General features: G+C 41.4%; 2 protein-coding genes across 2 annotated transcripts; one reads left to right on the top strand and one right to left on the bottom strand.

Annotated features, from left to right (window-relative positions):
- Window positions 1-1344: 1344 nt before the first annotated feature.
- LOC135546881 (trace amine-associated receptor 13c-like) lies at window positions 1345-21177 on the bottom strand. Its single transcript, XM_064975443.1, has 4 exons — window positions 21085-21177; window positions 19002-19052; window positions 16538-16723; window positions 1345-2355 (listed from the first exon to the last, which is right to left on the bottom strand). Exons 1-4 carry the CDS (start codon window positions 21175-21177, stop codon window positions 1345-1347), a joined length of 1341 nt encoding a protein of 446 aa, XP_064831515.1.
- Window positions 21178-25119: 3942 nt separating this feature from the next.
- Window positions 25120-26082, top strand: LOC135546880 (trace amine-associated receptor 13c-like). The gene has a single exon (XM_064975442.1). The coding sequence runs from the start codon at window positions 25120-25122 to the stop codon at window positions 26080-26082; it is 963 nt and encodes a 320-aa protein (XP_064831514.1).
- The last annotated feature ends 1284 nt before the right edge of the window (window positions 26083-27366 follow it).

The raw sequence follows: 27366 nt of genomic DNA, 5'->3' as shown, positions 1-27366 counted from the left end.
ATGGGGTCCAACAAAAGAAATAGTTGAAAAGAACAATATATGGAGTTTTTGCTGCTTTTCTCTCAGACTTATTTGCCCGTAGACTTTTAACACCAGACACCCTGGCAGCCTCTTTTGAAAATACCTTTCTGGCCTGTGATCTGGCCACCACAAAGATTGTCATATAAAGTGTTATAATAATAGAGCACAGGAGAACCATTATAAATAGAAGGTCAATTATATTACCCCAGATTGACCCTTTAACAATAAAACACTCTTTCAAACACCTACTTCATACATCCACATTTGTAAAGTTTTTCATATTATATTATTATATTATTATATATGATAGTGCAAACATACTTTACTAATGATTTGTACATGGTTTATAAGGACATTTATTAAACATCTTATGAGTGATGTTAGTAATCATTATTACATACCATAAAAGTTGTTTATCAATGTATGAATAACCATCTTACAAAATAAATGTGGTGGTAATGAGACATTATTGATGTGGAGTCGGAATAATCATTATAAATGATTTATTACAAAGTATTATTATAAAGTGTTACCAATCTCTACATTCATTCTGACTCCACAGCATCTGAGAGAGCTGCTCTGGTATGACTCCTGACCTGGCAGCAGTGATTTAGTGAGAGTCGTAGTACTGTTCATTACCAGTATGTTGAAGTTCACGTGTCTGTGGTCACCTGCGCTGTTGCGCTTAATCCCTAATGCATATAGTAGTTATTTATACATTTGAGAATACTTAACTGACCCACACTTAACACATGTGAAATTAATAATAAATGGTGAGCAAACTGTAAATTCCTAACAAATGGTTTATTACTGAACATTTTAAAGTGTTACCCATAATTGCATATTCTTAAGTTTGACCATCAACTACTTACACAATACACCATTGAGATATACTTGGATGTTATCTGATATCATGCATATTGTACATTTACATTTTTCTGCACTTGTTGAAAGGCATTGTGTCCCAATTGAGCCACAAGAGGGTGATGTTAAACCTACATAATGACTCATGACGTTCTCAAAATGTACTTTTAGAATAGTTACAAACTGTTTATCATTAAATAACATGGAACAACAACAGACTTTGGAATTTGGAATATACAATCCACAATGTCTAAATTGTTTTTTATAACACAAGCTTAATGCTTCCGTTGCCTTCTCCAAGTCATTCCATTCCAATCCATACAAATTATTCTGAATCAACACCACACGTATCTGATGAGTCATATCAGTGTATTGTTACATGAAAGAAGCAATTACAACAATGGTATTACAAAACTATTTTAAACCTGTTAATCAAACTGGGGAATAAAAACATAGGAACTATGAACGCCTTAACCTCAGAGTTAAAATATGTTTAGCTGTCACTTTGAACCATGGATAAAAGAAAGCATAAATGATTGGATTGATAAAAGAATTAACAAGTGGAAGAAAACCAATGATGAATGATAAATTGTCACTAAAAGAAGACAAATGAAAGAAAGAAGAACATAGAGATGGAATCCAACAAATGAAATAGTTGAAAACAACAATAGAAAGAGTTTTTGCTGCTTTTCTCTCTGACTTATTTGCCTGAATAGTTTTAACACCAGACACACTGACAGCCTCTTTTGAAAACACCTTTCTGGCCTGTGATCTGGCGACCACAAAGATTTTCAAATAAAGTGTTATAATAACAGAGCACGGGACAACCATTGTAAAAACAACGTCAATGATATTACCCCAGGTTATTTCTTCAAAAAGAAAACATTCTTTCAAACACCTACTCTGCACCTGTACATTTACAAAGTTTTTTATAATAGCAGCACGGTATATGATACAACAACACCAGGTAATGAATATACAACACATAATTCTTGTTATTGTTATTTTAGAGTTGTACAATAAGGGATCACACACAGCAACATAGCGGTCAATAGATATCAAGACCATATTGCCCAGAGATAAAGAAGTAAACAAAAAATCTATGTAGATATGAAACACACAGAAATATTCCCCAAAACCCCAGCATGGTTCCAATATTGCTACAGTCGTTACTGGTATCGCAATCAGTCCCACCAGGAGATCTGACACAGCCAGAGAGAGGATGAGCAGGTTGGTTGTAGTGTGGAGCTGCTTGAAGTGAGAGATGGAGATGATCACCAGTAGGTTCAAAAATACTGTAACTGCTGAAATCAATGAGAAGAAGTTGTACAGTGTTATGTAGATAGATGTCGATAGAAAAGCCTTTCTGCAAGAAGAGTTTCCGTCTTGAAAACAGTATTGAACATCTTCATATTTCTCCATTTGTAATAAAGTGTCAAAATGCTGAGGTCCTGCTGCTCCTGCTTGGTCCTGAATGTGACCATGTCAGGTCCTCCTTCTGACAAACTCTGAGCTCTGCCTCTCTATTTATCCCTGAGCAACTGACAGAAACTCCCCTCCCCAGCGTCTCTCTCTACACACACACACACACACACACACACACACACACACACACATACACAGACACACACACACACAGACACACACACACACACACACACACACACACACACACACATACACAACACCACCAGCAAACCACCACCACCAGCAAAACTTGCACAAGTGAGCACAGAAATAAACAAATGGATGGTTAAACAAATCATTTGTGACAACATGATGTAATGTATGACAGGATTGGATGTTGCTGTGCCCACCTAGCCTGTCATTCAACCTTACATGAGAGATATGGTACATTTACTCAACTAAGCATTTTAATGGGGAAAATATAGTATGGGTGATGCTTTGGTCCATCAAAGGCTATTTTATATTGGAAATATGATAACTGTGCAGACTAACTGGTTTGGTTGATGTCAGTGCTCAGTTTGGAACATATTCCACAACCTTAGGACACATGAGGGGCGGCAGGGTAGCCTAGTGGTTAGAGCGTTGGACTAGTAACCGGAAGGTTGTGAGCTCAAACCCCCGAGCTGACAAGGTACAAATAAATAAAGGTAAAAAAAAAAAATGATGGCACCACACACATCAGCAGGCAACTGTGTAGGAAAGTTGCATTAGGGAAGTAGATGAGATAGCATAAGTTCATGGTGTACACGCTTATAGCAAATGCAATCAAAATTGTCTCATTCCATAGACTTTAAAAATGTCCATCTGATCTGAATTATTAATACACTACAAAATCAAATCAAAATGTATTGGTCACATAGACGTAATTAGCAGATGTTCTTGCGGGTTTAGTGAAATTCTTTGTTCCTTGCTCCAACAGTGCAGTAGTATCTAACAATTCACAATAATGCACACAAATCAAATGTAAATGAATGGAATAAAGAAATATATAAATATTAGGAAAAGCAATATCTGAGTGGTGTTGACAAAAAATACAGTAGAATACAGTATGTACATGTGAAATGTGTAAAATAGTATATTAACATTATTAATGTGATGGGTGTTCAATTTAAAGTGACCAGTGATTCCATATCTATGTACATAGGGCAACATCCTCTTAGGTGCAGGGTTGAATAACTGGGTGGTAGTCGGCTAATGATTGGTATTTAAGTCTGATATTCATTAGATAGATGCTGTTTTTCAGCCTCTTGTCCCAGCTTTGATGCACATGTACTGACCTCGCCTTTTGGATGATAGCGGGGTGAACATGTGGCTTGGGTGGTTGATATCGTTGATGATGTCTTTTTGGCCTTACTTTGACATCAGGTAATGCAGGTGTCCTGGAGGGCAGGCAGTGTGCCCCCGGTGATGCGTTGGGCAGGCCGTACCATCCTCTGGAGAGCCCCGCAGTTGTGTGCGCTGCAGTAACTGTACCAGGTGGTGACAAAGCAGGACAGGATGCTCTCAGTTGTCCCCAAAGCACACACATTCCTGGGTCACTTGTTGTCAGTTCGCTGCAGCTAGCGACTGGAACGAGCTGCAACAAACACTCAAACTGGACAATTTTCTCAATCTCTTCATTCAAAGACTCAATCATGGACATTCTTACTGACAGTTGTGGCTGCTTTGTATGATATATTGTTGTCTCTACCTTCTTTCCCTTTGTGCTGTTGTCTGTGCCCAATAATGTTTTGTTCCATGTTTTGTGCTCCTACCATGTTGTGCTGCTGCCATGTTGTGTTGCTACCATGTTGTTGTCATGTTGTGTTGCTACCATGCTGTGTTGTCATGTGTTTCTGCCATGCTATGTTGTTGTCTTAGGTCTCTCTTTAGGTGGTGTTGTGTTGTCTCTCATGTCGCGATGTGTGTTTTGTCCTATATATATATATATATACACTACCGTTCAAAAGTTTGGGGATACTTAGAAATGCACTTGTTTTTGAAATAAAAGCATATTTTATGTCCATTAAAATAACATAAAATTGATCAGAAATACAGTGTAGACATTGTTAATGTTGTAAATGACTATTGTTGCTGGAATGTTCCTCTGTCCAGTGTCTGTGTTCTTTTGCCCATCTTAATCTTTGTATTTTTATTGGCCAGGCTGAGATATCGCTTTTTCTTTGCAACTCAGCCTAGAAGGCCAGAATCTCGGAGTCGCCTCTTCACTGTTGACGTTGAGACTTGTGTTTTGCACGTACTATTTAATGAAGCTGCCAGATGATGACTTGTGAGGCGCCTGTTTCTCAAACTAGACACTCTAATGTACTTGTCCTCTTGCTCAGTTGTATATTAATACAACTTAATAGAGGAGAAGGTACGGTGGGATTCGAAATGGCCGGCGATCTGTTTGTTCACATAGCTTTCGAAGACTTTAGTAATGCAGGGCAGGATGGATATAGGTCTGTAACAGTTTACGTCAAGAGTGTCTTCCCCTTTGAAGAGGGGGATGATTGTGGCCGCTTTCCAATCTTTAGGAATCTCAGAAGATACAAAAGAGAGGTTGAACAGACTAGTAATTGTGGTTGCAACAATGGCGGCGGATAATTTTAGGAAGAGTGGGTCCAGATTGTCTTGCCCAGCTGATTTGTAGGTATCCAGATTTTGCAGCTCTTTCAGGACATCAGCTGTCTGGATTTTGCTGAAGGAAAAGCGGGGGAGGGGGACTGGGCCAGTTTCTGCGGGGGGTGCAGACCGGGGTAGGGGTAGCCAGGTGGAAAGCATGGCCAGCCGTAGAGAAATGCTAATTGAAATTCCTCATTATCGTGGATTTATCAGTGATGACAGTGTTTCCTAGTCTCAGTGCAGTGGGCAGCAGGGAGGAGGTGCTCTTATTCTCCATGGACTTTACAGTGTCCCAAAACGTTTTGTAATTAGTGCTGCTGGATGCAAATTTCTGTTTGAAAAATCTTTGCTTTCCTAACTGACTGTGTGTATTGGTTCCTCACTTCCCTGAAAAGTTGCATATGGTTGGGACTATTAAAAGCTAGTGCAGTACGCCACAGGGTGTTTTTGTGTTGATCAAGGGCAGTCAAAGTCTGGAGTGAACCAAGGTATATATCTGTTCTTAGCTAAAAAAAAATTGAAAGGGGCATGCTTATTTAAGATTGTGAGGAAAGCACTTTTAAAGAACAACCAAGCATCCTCTATTGACAGGATGAGGTCAATACCCTTCCAGGATACCCAGGCCAGGTCGATTAGAAAGGCCTGCTTGCAGAAGTGTTTTAGGGAGCATTTGACAGTGATGAGGAGTGGCCATTTGACAGCAGACCCATAATGGACGCAGACAATGAGGCGGTGATCGCAGTGTAATTTTAGGGCAAGTTGGTCAGGATGATATCTATTAGGGTGCCCATTTTACTGATTTGGGGTTGTACCTGGTAGGTTCCTTGATAATTTGTGTGAGATTGAGGCTATCTAGCTTAGATTGTAGGACGGCCGGGGTGTTAATCATATCCCAATGTTGGTCACCTAGCAGTACGAACTCTGACAATAGATGGGGGGGCAATCAATTCACATATGGTGTCCTGGGAACAAATGGGAGCTGAGGGCGGTCTACAACAAGCGTCAACAGTGAGGGACTTATTTCTGGGGAGATGGATCTTTAAAAGCTCAAACTGTTTTGGCATAGACCTGGATAGTATTACAGAACTCTGGAGTCTATCTCTACAGTAGATTGCAAATCCGGCCCTTTTAGCAGTTCTATCTTGATGGAAAATGTTGTAATTGGGGATGGTAATTTCAGAATATTTGGTGAACTTCCTAAGCAAGGATTAAGACATGGCTAGGACATCACTGCTAAAGAAGTGAATAAAGCAAACTTAGTGAGGAGGCTTCTGATGTTAAAATGCATGAAGCCAAGGCTTTTACGGTTGCAGAAGTCAACAAATGAGAGCGCCTGGGGACACACAGGGCCTGTGTTAACCTCTACGACTAAAGGCTATAAGTACGGGTTGTCTAGTACTTTGGGAACAGAGACTAAAAGGAGCAGATTTCTGGGCAAGGTTAGGATAGATTCAAGGCATATTGTACAGACAAGGGTATGGTAGGTGCGAGTACAGTAGGGGTAAACCTAGGCATTGAGTGACGATGAGAGAGGTAGCATCTCTGGAGGCGCCAGTTAATTAAGCTAGGTGCGGTCTCCTCATTTGTGGGGGGTGGGACAAGGGGGCTATCTGAGGCATGTTGAGCAGGACTAGGGGGTCCGTGGTAATATAAAACAATGAGAGCCGCCCTAAACGACAGTATACAAGGCATATTGACATTGGAGAAAGGCATAAAGTAATCACAGGTGTTGATTGGGTGAGCTAAGACAACAACGGGTGAGACAACAACGGGTAAACAGCTAGCACAACAACAACTGGTAAATGGCGATGAATGGACAGAGAGGGTCACTTAGCTACACACAGGGCATGAGTTCGAGGCTGGGGCTGACAGCTAAACAAAGTGAAGTACCGTGTTAATCAACAGTCCAGCAGGCATCAGCTGTGTAGCCGAGTGATCATAGGGTCCAATGAGCAGCAATAGATGAAACAGGGAGCCGTTTGGTAGTCGATTACTATGCTAGGCAAGCGGAAGACACAGCGTTCAGTAAGCTAGCAGGCCGGGGCAGCAGACCAGTAGACCAGTAGACCGGCAGAGGCCGTTGGAGAGCACATTGGCCGAATTACGTCAGCAGACCAGTAGACCAGTCGTGATGGATCGGTGGGGCTCTGTGTCGACAAAGGGTCAAGGCCAATTGGCAAGAGAGGTATTGTAGTTGGTTTATTTTGTTTGCTAGCCGGGAGATGGGCCTAGCTCAAGACAAGCTCGAAGCTAACTGGTGCATGCTTCTGGACAAGGGCATTAGACACAATAGCAACTAGCTAGCTACGAAGATCCGGTGTAATGGTCCGGAGCTTGCAGCAGGAATCCGGTGATGTAGTGGGAATATAAAGCAAATCAATATGCTCAGGGCTGATATCGCGCTGTGCAAACTGGCAGGTATTATCCGGGCCTATACGGGCTAAAGCGGCTGGAGTCCGAGCTAAAGGTAAAGGCCACTAGCAGTGGCTAACAATGACTAAATAGCTAGTAGCTAATTAGCTGGCTAGCTGCTGATGGAGGTCTAAAAAATTGCAGATCCGTACCACATTGGGTGAGGCAGGTTACAGGAAGGTATATTTATTTTGAAAATAGAAACAAAAGATATTGAAATATAATGAAATGTATACAAAAAATTGAAAAAGACAATATTTACATGGGATGAAAAAAAACATCTCTTATTGCTGCACCATCTTGGAAAACATGTCCTGGAGCAAAACGTCGGTATCCGTTAGGTGGGTGGTTTTTCCTTTGTAATCCCTGATAGTCTTTAGACCCTACCACATACGTCTCGTGTCTAAACCTTTGAATTGCGTCTCCACTTTCTCGCCCTTTTGCCTGTTTGATTGCCGAAGTTGTCCAAGTACTTATGAATGATTTAATTGGGGGGAATAGATACATAATAGATACATAATGTGTTTCTAAACTGTCAAACAGATACAGCGCACTCTGAAATTATTCAGAACCCTTGACTTTTTCAAAATTTTCTTTGCCCTATTTAAAGAAATGTTTAATTGTTTTTTTTTTACCCCTAATCAATCTACTCACAATACACCATAATGACTGTAAGAATGTTTTAAGATAATACCCAACACAGAGGACTAACGGTCAAGAGGGAATTAAAAATCAATGGAAATAGTGTTTTTTCTGTAATAGGGAATTAATGATCAATGGGTCAGAGACATGGAAGGAATTTGTCTAGGTGTTGAGCCTGAAACTGGATACCTGTTATTTGGCAATTGGGCCAGTTTTATTGCAAGGGATTCTAATAGATCAACCACAGGCTAGGGTTGGCTTATAAAACTACATCCTTTCTCTTGGTTCTGTGGAGAGAATCACTGAGGATAGGGGAGAATGAACATCTACCTCTCAGCCTAACATCTACTATTTGTCATTTTTGAATAAACATATTTTTCTCCCTTGATTTGTTTTGGGGTCTGTGTTATTGAAGAGTAACATCAACTGCTAACCTGAGGAAGAAAAAACAGGTTTAATGTTTTTGGCAAATGTATAAAACATTTCAAACTGAAATGTACATACGTGTTCAGATCCTTTACTCAGCACCTTGTTGAAGCACATTTGCCAGTGATTCCAGGGTATGACGCTACAAGCTTGGCACACCTGTATTAGGGGAGCTTCTCCCATTTTTCTCTGCAGATCCACCCAAGCTCTGTCAGGTTGGATGGGGAGCGTCACTGCACAGCTATTTTCAGGTCTCTCCATAGATGTTCCATCGGGTTTAAGCCCGAGCTCTGGCTGGGACACTTAAGGATATTCAGAGACTTGTCCAAAAGCCACTCCTGCGTTGTCCTGGCTGTGTGCTTAAGGTCATTGTCCTGATGGTAGGTAAACCTTCGCCCCAGTCTGAGGTCCTGAGCGCTCTGGAGCAGGTTTCATTAAGGATCTCTTTACTTTACTCTGTTCATCTTTCCCTCGTTCCTGACTAGTCTCCCGGTCCCTGCCACTGAAAAACATATCCACAGCATGATTCTTCCTCCACAATGCTTCACCACAGGGATGGTGCAAGGTTTCCTTCAAATGTGACACTTGGCATTCAGGCCAAAGAGTTCAATCTTTGTTTCATCAGACCCGAGAATCTTGTTTCTCATGGACTGAGAGTACTTAAGTTGCCTTTTGGCAAACTCGAAGGCTATCATGTGCCATTTATTTAGGTGTGGCTTCTGTCTGGCCACTCTACTGTTGGAGTGCTGCAGAGATGGTTGTCCTTCTGGAAGGTTCTCTCATCTCCACAGAGGAACTTTAGAGATCTCTCAGAGTGACCATCGGGTTCTTGGTCACCCCCCTGACTAAGGCCCTTCTTCCCCGATTGATCAGTTTGCACGGGCGACCAGCTCTGGGAAGAGTCTTGGTGGTTTAAAACTTCTTCCATTTAAGAATGATGGACGCCACTGTGGTGTTTGGGACCTTCAATGGTGCAGACATCTTTCCCCTGATCCGTGCCTCTACACAATCTTGTCTTGGAGCGCTACGGACAATTCCTTCGACTTCATGGCTTCGTTTCTGCTCTGACATGCACTGCCAACTGTCGAAACTTATATAGACAGGTGTGTGCCTTTCCAAATCATGTCCAATCAATTGAATCTACCACATGTGGACTCCAATCAAGTTGTACAAACATTAAGGATGATCAATGGAAACAGGATGCACCTTAGCTCCATTTCGAGTCTCATAGCATAGAGTCTGAATACTTATGTTAGTATATCTGTTTTTATTTGAAATACATTTGCAAATTGACAAAAAAAAACAGTTTGTGGGGTATTGTGAGTAGATTGATGAGAAATTAAAAATAATTGAATACATTTTTGAATAAGGCTGTAACGTAACAAAATGTGGAAAAAGTCAAGTGGTATGACAACTTTCCAAATGCACTGTGTGTATGAAAATACACTCAAATAAAAGGTGACATTCTAAATTGTCGCCTCATATTAAACATTTGATAATATATTCAAAGTGTAAAGAGCTAAAAAAAATTAAACAATTTCCTGCAGAGTGAAACAGAGGACAGGCATTACTTTCAGTATGTACAGTGGCAAGGCAGTATAATTCAATCTGTGACAAATGGATAAATTTACTTATTCTATGCTGAACAAAAAACTAAACACAATATTTTACAGTTGAAGGACAGTCCTATGTATATGAGTCATTTGAAATGAATTCATTAGGCTTATGGATTTCACATGATTGGGAATAGAAACATATATATGTGTTGTTCAAAGATATACAAAGTATAGCGACACCCCTTCAAATGAGTGGAGCTGGCTATGTCAGCCACACCCGTTGTTGACAGTTGCATAAACTCGATCACACAGCCATGCAATCTCCACAGACACATTGGCAGTAGAATGAGCTTACTGAAGAGCTCAGTGACTTTCAACGTGGCACCATCATAGTCAGTTGGTCAAATTTTAGCCATGTTCAACTGTAAGTGCTATTTTTGTTAATAGCAATTAATTGGAAACAACTAGGAGCAACAATGTCTCAGCCACGAAGTGGTAGGCCACACGCTCACAGATCAGGAAGGCGGGAATCCGTTGTCCTCGGTTGCAACACTCACATCCAAGTTCCAAACTGACTCTGGAAGCAACGTCAGCACAAGAACTGTTCATCAGGAGCTTCATGAAATGGGTTTCCATGGCCGAGCAGCTGCAAACAGGCCTAAACTCACCATGCGCAATGCCTAGTGTCGGCTCGAGTGGTGTAAAGCACGCCACCGTTGGACTCTGGAGCATTGAAAAACGCCTTCTCTGGAGTGACAAATCAGATTTGGCGGATGCCAGGAGAAGGCTACCTGCCGCAATGCATAGTGTAAACTGTAAAGTTTGGTGGAGGAGCAATAATGGTTTGGATAAATGCTGTTGGGACTTCCATTCAGATTACATTCTGCCACAAGACCATTAGTGAAGTTGGTCATTGATGTTGGGCGATTAGGCCTGGCTTGCAGTCCGCATTCCAATTCATCCCAAAAGTGTGCGATGGGGTCGAGGTCAGGACTCTGTGCAGGCCAGTCAGGTTCTTCCACACAGATTTCGCCAAACCTATTTCTGAATGGACCTCACTTTGTTCATGGGATCATTTTTGTGCTGGAACAGGAAAGGGCCTTCCCCAAAATGTTGTTACAAGTCTAGATTGTCATTGTCCACTGTTGTGTAAAGATTTCCCTTCACTAAAACTAAGGGGTCTAGCTCAACCCATGAGAAACAAAACTCTTGTACATGCTCTAAATAAGTTAAGACAGCCATCTACACAGCCTCCAGCAATGCTGCCAAGGAGTACAGCCTGCAGGTACATGGTATATAAACAACGACCTTAGAATAGTACAAAATGTAGGTGTGCTCTCACTACCAGTGCTCTCACTACTTCACTGCTGCCAGGTCAGCGGTCACACCAGAGACTTTTGGCATGTTAGATATGTCTATATTGACCGTTGATCATGCCCCATGAAATCAGGATGTGCTAACTCAGAGGCCCCATGAAAAAAATCATTTCAGTTCTGTACTTGTGAAAATGTCTTTGTTGTTTATCAAAAACACTATAGAGAGGGGTGTAGTATTGAGACTTCAGTGAGGTTTAGGGGGTGGTTTAGTCTGAAAATCTACCTCTTCAAGAGTATCTTTATTAATGCCACAACCCCCCCCCATATGCTAAATTACTAAAGAAAATATGTAGCAGAGGTGAGTCAGACTCATGCTCTCATGATGAGGTAGTTCTGCCTGGTTCTTCTAAATCAGTGTCACCTTGGGTTATTGGTTAAGATGTTATTTTCCACTCAGGATACCACAGTTCAGATCCCACCTGTGACAGAGTCATGATTCAGATGTGAGATTCTTGACCTGTGCAGGGAAGACTAGTTTAGAGGTGAGGGTTGAACTGAGGATGAGGCCTAATGGAAGTTGTACTCACACAAATGACAATAGAACTGTGCTTATGTTCGCTGCAGGTTCACTTTGAATATTTATGCTCTACTGGGGCCTTATTGGTCCCTGGGGGAAAGCATTTGTGTGTCTCCAACACCTTTAATTGGTAGAATTCCTTAGAGTTTTGGACCTAATTGTTCCAGAGCCTTGCATACAGGTCATAACATGACCCTCTAGTGTCAGAAACTTAAAAATGTCAACATAACATCATTAAAAAGTTACACAGTAGAGACAACATCGTCCCAGTGACATCAGTCACAGAGCACAGGTCGACTTTTGCTGATGCAATATGCTCTCTAAGAATCGTTCAGAGTTGAAATACGTCATTTTTGTCAGTCATTTAGCAGACGCTCTTATCCAGAGCGACTTACAAGAACAATTAGGGTTAAGTGCCTTGCTCAAGGTGCACATTGACAGATTTTTCACTGAGTCAGCTCCGGGATTTGAACCAGCAGCTTTTCTCTTACTGGCCTCCACTCTGCCACCACATCGCCCAGGGGACTGTGCTATTGACTTACTCCCTGGAGTGTCCCCACCGAAGGGCTGTGTTTACCTGATATCTATCCTGGAAAATGAGGCAATGGCGAACTACATTGATGAAACACTCAAACGGTTTCATCCGTCCTTCTTCCCGGCTGTGTCCAGCTTCTTCTTCGTTGGAAAAAAGGACAGTGGTCTCAGACCATGTTTTGATTACCGTTCCCTCAATGACATGACGGTCAAGAACCGTTTCCCTCTTCATCTGTTTACAGCGACCCTTGAACAAGTGTGCCGCAAAGGCATCTATACAATACTAGACCTGCAAAGTGCATATAACCTTGTCCGTATACGTGAAAGCAACGAATGGAATATGGCCTTATCACCGCACAAGAGCACTACGAAAACCTGTTCATGCCCTATGGCGTTACGAACGCCCCCACCATCTCCCAATCGTTTTATGAACAAGGTTTTTCATGATATGAACAACCAATTTCTCATAGTATACATTGATGACAACCTGATTGACTCCCACTCCCTGAAGGAACACATACAGCATGTGCAAAAGGCTCTTCAAATGGCTCCTTGACCATGACGTTATGTGAAAAGAGCACCTTCCATGTAACCTCAGTAAATTCCACGGATTTGTACTGACATCTGGAGGGGTCAGAATGGATGAAAACAAAGTCATCACTGTCAGTAACTGGCCCAAACCCACCACTGTTAAGGAACTCCAACATTTTATTGGGTTCTCCAACTACTATCGCCGGTTCATTCGGAACTTCAGTACTACTGTCACTCCCCTCAAATCCATTACCAGCTAAAAGACCCAGACCCTTCAATGGTCTGGTACCACCCTGACTGCTTTCAACAACTTGAGACACCTCTTCACCTCAGCTCCTGTTCTTCACCAACCTTATCCGAGCCTTCATTTCACCCTGGAGGTGGATGCCTCTGGATTAGGAGCCATTCTCTCTCAGAGGGTGGGAACACCTCCAAAATCACATCCCTGTGCAGCCTTCTCCAGGAAGTTATCCTCTGCTGAGAGGAATTACGATGTGGCAAACAGAACACCTCGCCATCAAGCTGGCCCTCAAGGAGTAGCGCCACTGGTTGGAGGCGTACAACATCCCTTTCTCGTCCTAACAGATCATCGTAATTTGGAATATATCAGAGGGGCCAAGAGGGTTAAACTCCAGAAAAGCCCGCTAGACTCTCTTCTTCACTTGCTTCCATTTTCATGTTACTTACATCCCTGGAAAGACGGAAAACATGATGCTTTCTCCGCCAGTTTGTCCTTAACTCAGACCCTACACCCACTATTCCTTCCTCTGCATTCCTCTGACCGGTACAGTGGGAGGTTCACTATGCCATACAAGAATCCCTAACCACAGACCCGGCTCCTCCTGAGACACCAGCTGGGAAGAGTTACATATCAGCAGCTGTTAGACCCCAACTCATGCAAAGACGTCACACGTCCTTGAGGTCAAGACATCCGGGCAGTACACAAACCACCAAACTTCTAGCCAGTAAGTTCTGGTGGTCCTCACTGGCATCCGACGTTAGGGATTATTTAAGGTTCTGAATTTATTTTCTTAGTCAACTTTGTGTTCTGTTGCGTTGTGTTCTTCAATATAGCCCTGTTTCTTTGTGTTCTTGAACCTAGCCCTGTCTTTCATTTGTGTTCATTGTTTTCACCTGTGTTAGTTACTCACCTGGTCTCATCAGCTCTGAAATAAACACCTGCCGCGCTGCATGTGAATCTACACATTTTTCTCCCTGACTATGCATTACAGTAATTGAGAAGAAGTCTCCCTCAACTTGAAGAAGCATGGTTCATAAATCAGTTCGTATTGACATTAGTAAAAGTCTATGGAATGTTCATATGTAAGGGAAAACCCCCCCTGAAATGGACAAAAAGTAATGGGAACATATTGGCACTGTACGAAACATATACACGATGTCCAATACCACTCAAATGGATGGCATTTCCTTCAAAGCTTATGGCAAATGTCATATGGCAAATGCCAAGTGTCACACAGCCAAAACCCAACAGATGGCAAGCGCGCTCCATGGTAAATTTTCATATTCCAAATGCACATCAAGTCAAGGCCCAAGAGTCAAATTTGGATTTGGATTTTGTTTTTCAAAAACATATCACCCCCTTAAAAAAGTGCTCTCTGGACCGTTTTTCGAAATTCTTTAGATGTTTTGCCAATGATACATGTATTAGAACTGTATGAACATATTTTTGTAATATTTTAATATTTACATTTTAATAACTTAATATTTTAATTGTCCATAAGGCATATGTTTTGTCCATTTGCAATATGATTTCATAGGAAGGCTAAAGTCAAAGGTCAGGGACCATTGCCAAATGCCATAAGAAATGTACAATGCAATATGAAAGTATTGAAAGTGCCAAATCAGGATGTTATGTCCATTTGCCATGTACGATCTTAGGAAGTCGGTTTACAAAACCATTTATACTGCCCAAATGATATATAGCACTTTGTTAAACCATGAATCAACCTATATGGTCTATTTGTCATGTATGATGAGGGAGAAGTGGGACTGTTTTTAACGATTTTTTGAAAAACGCTCCCTATGCAACCGTGGACCCCTTGCACCCCCTAAAGGCATTAAAAAACATTTTAAAATGTTCTCCTAGAAACCCGTTCCAATCACCAGGCGCACGGCTGTCCATTTGCATTGTGTTTCAATGGGCATTTACAATCACGAATTTGACATGCTCAAAAATACTCCCGTAAGGAAAAATTGACTGGCCCGATGAACTCGGAATGGCCGGGCAGCGATTCGGGTTCCTCTACATCGCTCGTTGGTATTGATTTCAGTCTGTCAATTTGGTGATGGTCTATCACTGTTTAACCGTTTGCGTGTCGGGGGCATATTTTGGTTTTTGGCTAAACAACGTACCCGTACTGCCTATTTCTCAGCCCCAGAAACTAGAATATGCATTTAATTGTCATATTAGGATAGAAAACACTCTAAGGTTTCCAAAACTGTCAAAATATTGTCTGTGAGTATAACAGAACTGATATTGCAGGCGAAAATCTGAGGAAAATTCAATCAGGAAGTGCCTCTTATTTTGAAACCTCTCTGTTCCTATGCATGCCTATCCTCCATTTAAAGGGATATCAACCAGATTCCTTTTTCTATGGCTTCCCTAAGGTGTCCACAGTCTTTAGACATAGGTTCAGGCTTTTTTCAGGGCTCTCAGAGTGAGTTTTGCGTAACAGAGTAAAGTGGCCATTGTTTCTCCCGGTCCTTTTGAAAAACCTACACTCCCGGCTAATATATTATCGAATATATATTTAATAAACAACCTGAGGATTTATTATAAAAAAAACGTTTGACATGTTTCTGTGGACATTATGGATATTATTTGGAATTTTCGTCTGCGTTGTCGTGACCGCTCTTTCCTGTGAATTTCTGAACATAACGCGACAAACAAACAGAGGTATTTTGGATATAAAAATTATCTTTATGCAATAAAAGGAACATTTGTTGTGTAACTGGGAGTCTCGTGAGTGAAAACATCATCAAAGGTAAACTATTAAGGTAAACGATTAATTTGATTGCTTTTCTGATTCTCATGACCAAGCTACCTGATAATAAGTGTACTTAATGTTTTGTCATGTGACTGATAAACTTACACAAACGCTTGTATTGCTTTCGCTGTAAAGCATAATTTCAAAATCTGAGACGACAGGTGGATTAACAAAAGGCTAAGCTGTGTTTTGCAATATTGCACTTGTGATGTCATGAATATGAATATTTTTTAGTCATATTATTTGACTGTAGCGCTATGCTATTCAGCATTGCTGATGACAATTATCCAGCTACTGGGATGTGGTGCGTCAACAAGTTAAACATATTGCAAATGTACAAAAGTCAGCCAGCAAGTCACCATCCATCAGTCAATTAGACATCATTCTGACACCAAACTGATACAAACGGATACCACACCCACAAGTAATTGGGGGATTGAAACCAGGTGTGTAAGACAAAGACAAAACAAATGGAAAATGAAAAGTGGATCGGCGATGGCTAGAAGACCAGTGACGTCGAACGCCGAATGTTGCCCGAACAAGGAGAGGGACCGACTTCGGCGGAAGTCGTGACAGTACCCCCCCCTTGACGTGTGGCTCCAGCAGCGTGCCGACACCGACCTCGGGGACGAGGGCGATCCGGATGGAGACGGTGGAACCCCCGCAGCAATGAAGGGTCCAAGAGGTCCTCCATCGGCATTCAGCATCTCTCCTCCGGACCGTACCCCCGGACCGTACCCCCACTCCAAGAGCTCCAGAGTTCCTCTGTAGGGATAAGAGAACCTTCCAAAAGTACAACCATCTCTGCAGCGCTCCAACAATCAAGCCTTTAATGTAGAATGGCCAGACCGAAGCCACACCTCACCTCTTTGCTCCATTCATCTTCCCCTCGATCCTGATAGTTGATCATTCTCCCCTGTCCTTAGCGATTCCCTACACAGAACAACGAGACAGGATATAGTTTTATAACCCAACCCTAGCCCGTGGTTGACCAATTAGAATTTCTTGCAATAGAAACGGGCCAATGGCCAAATAACATGTATCATGTTTCAGGCTCAATGTCTAGACAAATTCCTCTCATGTCTCTGACCCATTGATCATTAATTCACTATCACAGAAAAAACACTATTTCCATTGACCGTTAATTCCATCTTGACCGTTAGTCCTCTGCGTTGTGTATTATCTTAAAACAGTCCAACAGTTGCAATGAACACGAAGGGAGACAGAGAGCTGGTTTCAAGCACAGGGTGCAGTAGGTGTTAACTTCTTGCGTTGCGCAATCCCGGATCCGGGATCCCATTTATAGCCTCAAGCTCATTAGCATAACGCAACGTTAACTATTCATGAAAATCGCAAATTAAATGAAATAAATATATTTGCTCTCAAGCTTAGACTTTTGTTAACAACACTATCATCTCAGATTTTCAAAATATGCTTTTCAACCATAACAAGCATTTGTGTAAGAGTATTGATAGCTAGCATAGCTATAAGCCTAGAATTCAGCCAGCAACATTTTCACAAAAACAAGAAAAGCATTCAAATAAAATAATTTACCTTTGAAGAACTTCAGATGTTTTCAATGAGGAGACTCTCAGTTAGATAGCAAATGTTCAGTTTTTCAAAAAATATTATTTGTGTAGGACAAATCGCTCCGTTTTGTTCACGTTTGGCTATGAAAAAAACCTGTATCCAGGTATAGCCTCAAGCTCATTAGCATAACGTAACGTTAACTATTTATGAAAATCGAAAATGAAGTGAAATAAATATGCTATCTCTCAAGCTTAGCCTTTTCTTAACAACACTGTCATCTCAGATTTTCAAAATATGCTTTTCAACCATAGCAAAACAAGCATTTGTGTAAGAGTATTGATAGCTACGTAGCATTTAGCGGGCAACATTTTCACAAAAACCAGAAAAGCATTCAAATAAAATCATTTACCTTTGAAAAAATTCGGATATTTTCAATGAGGAGACTCAGTTACATTGCAAATGTTCAGTTTTTCCTGAAAGATTCTTTGTGTAGGAGAAATCGCTCTGTTTTGTACATCACGTTTGGGTACCAAAAAAAAAACGAAAATTCAGTCATCAAAACGGCAAACTTTTTTCCAAATTAACTCCATAATATCGACTGAAACACGGCAAACGCTGTTTAGAATCAATCCTCAAGGTGTTTTTTTACATATCTCTTCATTGATATATCGTTCGTGGAAGTCTGCTTTCTCCTCTGAATCCCATGGAAAAATACTTGCAGCTGAAGATGACGCACCAATTTCGATGGAGGACACCGAGCGGACAACTGGCAAATGTAGTCTCTTATGGTCAATCTTCCTATGATATGTCTACAAATACGTCACAATGCTGCAGACACCTTGGGGAAACGATAGATAGGGCAGGCTCATTCCTGTCGCATTCACAGCCATATAAGGAGACAATGGAAAACAGAGCCTCAAAAATCCTGGTTGCAGTTTCATCTTGGTTTTTCCTGTAGCTCCTGTTCTGGGGCACTCACAGACAATATCTTTGCAGTTCTGGACACTTCAGAGTGTTTTCCTTCCAAAGCTATCAATTATATGCATAGTCGAGCATCTTTTTGTGACAAAATATCTTGTTTAAAATGGGAACGTTTTTCATCCAAAAATGAAATACTGCCCCCAGAGTTTCAAGAGGTTTAAATGGGGTTCATATATCCCTGATGGACACCCTGTGTTTTTATTACATGTTTATTTGATCTTTGTCCCCGTGCCCTTACACGGCACACCGTAATTTGGGTAAAATAAAAACCCTATTACGCATTCCTGCATCTGTCTCCCGATCCTTTATGCCAACATGACACATATTTTCTTCTTTTGACTCTATACTTCAAAAGTTTGGATATGAAATCAGACTTTTGACCCATATTCATATCAGTTGAACCATTTAGAAATTACATCACTTTTTGTACAAAGTCTTCCCATTTTAGGGAAGCAAAAGTATAAGGACAAATTCACTTATGTTTTTACTACTTTAATACACACACAAGTATTTGGTCCCATACATAACATACCAAAAGACTCTCGTGTGACCCCCTCTCGTGTGACCCCCTCTCGTGTGACCCCTGCAGCAGTGAAGTTGTGAGAACTCAAGTAGTGAGAGTACACCTCCATTTTGTACTATTCTAAGGTTGTTGTTAATATACCATGTACCTGCAGGCTGTACTCCTTGGCTGCATTGCTGGAGGCTGTCTTAACTTATTTAGAGCATGTACGAGAGTTTTGCAGCAATGTGTCAAATAGATTAGAGCCCAGGGTGGCCGTTTGGCGCTGCATCACTGACCTTGGGTTGTGGCTAATAGTGTGGAGTTGCCTGAAGGTTAGCAATTATGCCCTTAAAGGGAAGTTACACTCAAAAGCTGTTCTTAGTTATTTTGTTTACTAGTCGAATGTAGACGCAGTCCCACAATGATTTGTATGTCTGATGTCAACTTTTCAAGATATTGGACTTTCAAGAATCAAAATGTCACCGGCCACAGCATCACACAGTATGATGATTTGCATCATCATGATGATGTAGCCATCAACACTTTGATTCTTGGTTTTGAGTGACATTTCCCTTTAAAGCTGGAATCTGTAGCGTTGAAACTGACATGTCCGTTTGCGATATTACACGTGCGATTGTCACACCCTGATCTGTTTCACCTGTCGTTGAGCTTGTCTCCACCCCACTCCAGGTGTCACCCATCTTCCCATTATCTCCTGTGTATTCCTACCTGGGTTCTCTGTTTGTCTGTTGACAGTTTGTCTTGTCTTGTCAGGTCTTACAAGCATTCTTTTCCGCTTTCCTGTTTCTCTAGTTCTGTTTCATAGTTTTTCCCGAACTTTCTTAGACACTACATATCCAAAGTATGTGGACAGCTGCTCGAGGAACATCTCATTCCAAAATCACGGGCATTAATATGGAATTGGTCCGCCCTTTTCCTCTATAATAGCCCCCACTCTTCTGGGAAGGCTTTCCACTAGATGTTGGATAAATGCTGTTGGGACTTCCATTCGGATTCCATTCTGCCACAAGACCAATAGTGAAGTTGGTCATTGATGTTGGGCGATTAGGCCTGGCTCACAGTCCTCATTCCATTTCATCCCCAAGGTGTGCGACGGGGTCGAGGTCAGGGCTCTGTGCAGGCCAGTCAGGTTCTTCAACACAGATCTCGACAAACCTATTTCTGAATGGACCTCACTTTGTTCAGGGGAGCATTTTTGTGCTGGAACAGGAAAGGGCCTTCCCCAAAATGCTTTCACAAGTCTAGAATTACATTGTCTGTTGTAGAGTTAAGATTTCCTTTCACTGGAACTAAGGGGTCTAGCTCAACCCATGAAAAACAGCCCCGAACCATTATTGCTCCTCCACCAAACTTTACAGTTCACACTATGCATTGGGGCAGGTAGCGTTCTCCTGACATCTGCCAAATCTGCTTTGTTACTCCAGAGAAGGCATTTTTCACTGCTCCAGAGTCCAACGGAGGCGTGCTTTACACCACTCGAGACGACACTAGGCATTGCGCATGGTGATTTTAGGCCTTTGTGAGGCTAATATTTAGTAATGCTTTGATGCACCTGTACTGACCTCGCCTTCTGGATGATAGCGGGGGGAACAGGCAGTGGCTCGGGTGGTTATTGTCCTTGATGATCTTTATGGCCTTCCTGTGACATCGGGTGGTGTAGGTGTCCTGAAGGGCAGGTATTTCGCCCCTGGTGATGCGTTGTGCATGCCTCACTACCCTCTGGAGAGCCTTACAGTTGTGGGCAGAGCAGTTGCCGTACCAGGCAGCCCGACAGGATGCTCTCGATTGTGCATCTGTAGAAGTTTGTGAGTGCTTTTGGTGACAAGCCAAATTTCTTCAGCCTCCTGAGGTTGAAAAGGCGCTGCTGCACCTTCTTGACCAAGCTGTCTGTGTGAGTGGACCAATTCAGTTTGTCCGTGATGTGTACGCTGAGGAACTAAAAACTTATTGCCCTCTCCAATACTGTCCCATCGATGTGGATAGGGGGGTGCTCCCTCTGCTGTTTCCTGAAGTCCACAATCATCTCCTTTGTTTTGTTGACCTTGAGTGTGAGGTTATTTCCCTGACACCACACTCCGAAGGCCCTCACCTCCTCCCTGTAGGCGATCTTGTCATTGTTGGTAATCAAGCCTACCACTGTGGTGTCGTGCGCAAACTTGATGGTTGAGTTGGAGGCGTGCATGGCCACGCAGTCGCAGGTGAACAGGGAGTACAGGAGAGGGCTCAGAACGCACCCTTGGTGGGCCCCAGTGTTGAGGATCAGCGGGGTGGAGATGTTGTTACCTACCCTCACCAGCTGGGGGCGGCCCGTCAGGAAGTCCAGTACCCAGTTGCACAGGGCGGGGTCTAGACCCAGGGTCTCGAGCTTGATGACGAGTTTGGAGGGTACTATGGTGTTAAATGCTGAGCTGTAGTCGATGAACAGCATTCTCACATAGGTATTCCTCTTGTCCAGAAGCCACATACCTCTTCTATCTGAGCTGTTGAATTGCGACTCTACTTTGTCTCTATACTGACGCTTAGCTTGTTTGATTGCTTTACGGAGGGAATAGCTACACAGTTTGTATTCGGTCATGTTTCTGGTCACCTTGCCCTAGTTAAAAGCAGTTGTTCACCCTTTCAGTTTCATGTGAATGCTGCCATCAATCCACAGTTTCTGGTTTGGTTACGACATCGTCAATGCACTTCCTAATGGAGGGCCTTATATGCGTCGCGGAAGTTAGAATAACAATGATCAGGGGTTTTACCTGCCCTTGTTGCGCAAACGATATGCTGATACAATTTAGGGAGTCTTGTTTTCAGATTAGCCTTGTTAAAATCCCCAGCTACAATGAATGCAGCCTCAGGATATGCAGTTTCCAGTTTGCATAGAGTCAAATAAAATTTGTTCAGGGCCATCGATATGTCTGCTTGGGGGTGAATATATACGGCTGTGATTATAATCGAAGAGAATTCCCTTGTAAGATAAGGCGGTCAAAATTTGATTGTGAGGAATTCTAAGTCAGGTGAACAGAAAAACACCCTGTGGCGTACTGCACTAGCTTTGAATAGTCCCCGCGAAATGCAACTTTTCAGGGAATTCAGGAACCAATACACGCAGTCAGTTAGGAAGGCAAAGGCTAGCTTTTTCAAACATAAATTTGCAAACTAATTACGAAAAGTTTTGGGACACTGTAAAGACCATGGAGAATAAGAGCACCTCCTCCCTGCTGTCCACTGCACTGAGACTAGGAAACACTGGCGCCACTGATAAATCCTCGATAATGAAGAATTTCAATGAGCTTTTCTCTACGGCTGGCCATGCTTTCCACCTGGCTACCCCTACCCCGGTCTTCACCCCCCGCAGAAACTGGCCCAATCCCCCCCGCTTTTCCTTCAGCAAAATCCAGACAGCTGATGTCCTGAAAGAGCTGCAAAATCTGGATACCTACAAATCAGCTGGGCATGAAAATCTGGACCCACTCTTCCTAAAATTATCCGCCGCCATTGTTGCAACCACAATTACTAGTCTATTCAACCTCTCTTTTGTATATTCTGAGATTCCTAAATTTTGGAACGTGGCCACGGTCATCCCCCTCTTCAAAGGGGAAGACGCTCTTGACCTAAACTGTTGAAGACCTATATCCATCCTTCCCTGCCTTTCTAAAGTCTTCGAAAGCTATGTGAACAAACAGATCCCCGACCATTTCGAATCCCACTGTACCTTTTCCGCTTTTAAGTTGTATTAATATACAACTGAGCAAGAGGACAAGTATATTAGTGTCTAGTTTGAGAAACAGATGCCTCACAAGTCATCATCTGGCAGCTTCATTAAATAGTACTTGCAAAACACAAGTCTCAACGTCAACAGTGAAGAGGCGACTCCGAGATTCTGGCCTTCTAGGCTGAGTTGCAAAGAAAAAGCCATATCTCAGACTGGCCAATAAAAATACAAAGATTAAGATGGGCAAAAGAACACAGACACTGGACAGAGGAACATTCCAGCAACAATAGTCATTTACAACATTAACAATGTCTACACTGTATTAATGATCAATTTTATGTTATTTTAATGGACATAAAATATGCTTTTCTTTCAAAAACAAGTACATTTCTAAGTATCCCCAAACTTTTGAACGGTAGTGTATATATATATATATATATAGGACAAAACACACATCGCGACATGAGAGACAACACAACACCACCTAAAGAGAGACCTAAGACAACAACATAGCATGGCAGAAACACATGACAACACAGCATAGTAGCAACACAACATGACAACAACATGGTAGCAACACAACATGGCAGCAGCACAACATGGTAGGAGCACAAAACATGGAACAAAACATTATTGGGCACAGACAACAGAACAAAGGGAAAGAAGGTAGAGACAACAATATATCATACAAAGCAGCCACAACTGTCAGTAAGAGTGTCCATGATTGAGTCTTTGAATGAAGAGATTGAGATAAAACTGTCCAGTTTGAGTGTTTGTTGCAGCTCGTTCCAGTCGCTAGCTGCAGTGAACTGAAAACAAGTGACCCAGGAATGTGTGTGCTTTGGGGACAACTGAGAGCATCCTGTCCTGCTTTGTCACCACCTGGTACAGTAACTGCAGCGCACACAACCGTGGGGCTCTCCAGAGGATGGTACGGTCTGCCCAACGCGTCACCGGGGGCACAATACCTGCCCTCCAGGACACCTGCAGTACCCGATGTCAAAGAAAGGCCAAAAAGATCATCAACGATATCAACCACCCGAGCCACATGTTCACCCCGCTATCATCCAAAAGGCGAGGTCAGTACATGTGCATCAAAGCTGGGACAAGAGGCTGAAAAACAGCATCTATGGATGGATATCAGACTTAAATACCAATCATTAGCCGACTACCACCCAGTTATTCAACCCTGCACCTAAGAGGATGCTGCCCTATGTACATAGACATGGAATCACTGGTCACTTTAAATTGAACACACGTCACATTAATAATGTTAATATACTATTTTACACATTTCACATGTACATACTGTATTCTACTGTATTTTTTGTCAACACCACTCAGATATTGCTTTTCCTAATATTTATATATTTCTTTATTCCATTCATTTATTTTTGATTTGTGTGTATTATTGTTAATTGTTAGATACTAATGCACTGTTGGAGCAAGGAACAAAGAATTTCACTAAACCCGCAAGAACATCTGCTAATTATGTCTATGTGACCAATACATTTTGATTTGATTTTGTATTAATAATTGTAATAATTCAGATCAGATGGACATTTTTAAAGTCTATGGAATGAGACAATTTTGATTGCATTTGCTATAAGAGTGTACACCATGAACTTATGCTATCTCATCTACTTCCCTAATGCAACTTTCCTACACAGTTGCCTGCTGATGTGTGTGGTGCCATCATTTTTTTTTTACCTTTATTTATTTGTACCTTGTCAGCTCGGGGTTTGAGCTCACAACCTTCCGGTTACTAGTCCAACGCTCTAACCACTAGGCTACCCTGCCGCCCCTCATGTGTCCTAAGGTTGTGGAATATGTTCCAAACTGAGCACTGACATCAACCAAACCAGTTAGTCTGCACAGTTATCATATTTCCCATATAAAATAGCCTTTGATGGACCAAAACATCACCCATAATATATTTTCCCCATGAAAATGCTTAGTTGAGTAAATGTACCATATCTCTCATGTAAGGTTGAATGACAGGCTGGGTGGGCACAGCAACATCCAATCCTGTCATATATTACATAATGTTTTCACAAATGATTTGTTTAACCATCCGTTTGTTCATTTCTATGCTCACTTGTGCAAGTTTTGCTGGTTGTGGTGGTTTGCTTGTGTGTGTGTGTGTGTGTGTGTGTGTGTGTGTGTGTGTGTGTGTGTGTGTGTGTGTGTGTGTGTGTGTGTGTGTGTGTGTGTGTGTGTGTGTGTGTGTGTGTGTGTGTGTGTGTGTGTGTGTGTGTGCGTGTGTGTGTAAAGAGACGCTGGGGAGGGGAGTTTCTGTCAGTAGCTCAGGGATAAATAGAGAGGCAGAGCTCAGAGTTTGTCAGAAGGCGGACCTGACATGGTCACATACAGGACCAAGCAGGAGCAGCGGGACCTCAGCATTTTGACACTTTATTACAAATGGAGAAATATGAAGATGTTCAATACTGTTTTCAAGACGGAAACTCTTCTTGCAGAAAGGCTTTGCTATCGACATCTATCTACATAACACTGTACAACTTCTTCTCATTGATTTCAGCAGGTACAGTATTTTTGAACGTACTGGTGATCATCTCCATCTCTCACTTCAAGCAGCTCCACACGACAACCAACCTGCTCATCCTCTCTCTGGCTGCGTCAGATCTCCTGGTGGGACTGATTGTGATACCAGTAACGACTGTAGCAATAATGGAATCATGCTGGGATTTTGGGGAATATTTCTGTGTGTTTCATATCTACATAGATTTTTTGTGTACTTCTTTATCTCTGGGCAATATGGTCTTGATATCTATTGACCGTTATGTTGCTGTGTGTGATCCCTTATTGTACCACTCTAAAATAACAATAACAAGAATTATGTGTTGTATATTCATTACCTGGTGTTGTTGTATCATATACCGTGCTGCTATTATAAAACACTTTGTAAATGTACAGGTGCCGAGTAGGTGTTTGACAGAATGTTTTATTTTTGAAGTAATAACCTGGGCTAATATCATTGACGTTGTATTTACAATGGTTATCCCGTGCTCTGTTATTATAACACTTTATTTGAAAATCTTTGTGGTGGCCAGATCACAGGCCAGAAAGGTGTTTTCAAAAGAGGCTGTCAGTGTGTCTGGTGTTAAACCTATTCAGGCAAAAAAGTCAGAGAGAAAAGCAGCAAAAACTCTTTCTATTGTTGTTGTCAACTATTTCATTTGTTGGATTCCATTTCTATGTTCTTCTTTCTTTCATTTGTCTTTCTTTAGCGACAATTTATCATTCATCATTGGTTTTCTGCCACTTGTTAATTCTTTTATCAATCCAATCATTTATGCTTTCTTTTATCCATGGTTCAAAGTGACAGCTAAACATATTTTAATTCTAAAGTTAAGACGTTCATAGTTCCTATGTTTTTATTCCCCAGTTTGATTAACAGGTTTAAAATAGTTTTGTAATACCATTGTTGTAATTGCTTCTTTCATGTAACAATACACTGATATGACTCATCAGATACATGTGGTGTTGATTCAGAATAATTTGTATGGATTGGAATGGAATGACTTGGAGAAGGCAACGGAAGGATTAAGCTTGTGTTATAAAAAACAATTTAGACATTGTGGATTGTATATTCCAAATTCCAAAGTCTGTTGTTGTTCCATGTTATTTTAGGATAAACAGTATGTAACTATTCTAAAAGTACATTTTGAGAACGTCATGAGTCATTATGCAGGTTTAACATCACCCTCTTGTGCCTCAATTGGGACACAATGCCTTCAACAAGTGCAGTAAAATGTAAATGTACAATATGCATGATATCAGATAACATCCAAGTATATCTCAATGGTGTATTGTGTAAGTAGTTGATGGTCAAACTTAAGAATATGCAATTATGGGTAACACTTTAAAATGTTCATAAATACATCATTTGTTAGGAATTTACAGTTTGCTCACCATTTATTATTAATTTCACATGTGTTAAGTGTTAGTCAGTTAGGTATTCTCAAATGTATAAATAACTACTATATGCATTAGGGATTAAGCGCAACAGCGCAGGTGACCACGGACACTTGAACTTCAACATACTGGTAATGAACAGTACTACAACTCTCACTAAATCACTGCTGCCAGGTCAGGGGTCACACCAGAGCAGCTCTCTCAGATGCTGTGGAGTCAGAATGAATGTAGAGATTGGTAACACTTTATAATAACACTTTGTAATAAATCATTTATAATGATTATTCCGACTCCACATCAATAATGTCTCATTAACACCACATTTATTTTGTAAGATGGTTATTTATACATTGATAAACAACTTTTATGGTATGTAATAATGATTTCTAACATCATTCATAAGATGTTTAATAAATGTCCTTATAAACCATGTACAAATCATTAGTAAAGTATGTTTGCACTATCATATACAATAATCTAATAATTTAAAAAAAACTTTACAAATGTACATGTATGAAGTAGGTGTTTGAAAGAATGTTTTATTGTTGAAGGGTCAATCTGGGGTAATACTATTGACCTTCTAATTACAATGGTTGTCCCGTGCTCTATTATTATAACACTTTACATGAAAATCTTTGTGGTGGCCAGATCACAGGCCAGAAAGGTGTTTTCAAAAGAGGCTGTCAGTGTGTCTGGTGTTAAAACTGTACAGGCAAATAAGTCTGAGAGAAA

This window comes from Oncorhynchus masou, chromosome 10 (genome assembly GCF_036934945.1).
Source record: "Oncorhynchus masou masou isolate Uvic2021 chromosome 10, UVic_Omas_1.1, whole genome shotgun sequence".
Taxonomy (NCBI): Eukaryota; Metazoa; Chordata; class Actinopteri; order Salmoniformes; family Salmonidae; genus Oncorhynchus; species Oncorhynchus masou.
The sequence above is the reverse complement of the archived record's forward strand: the minus strand, read 5'-3'. Positions and strand labels throughout refer to the sequence as shown.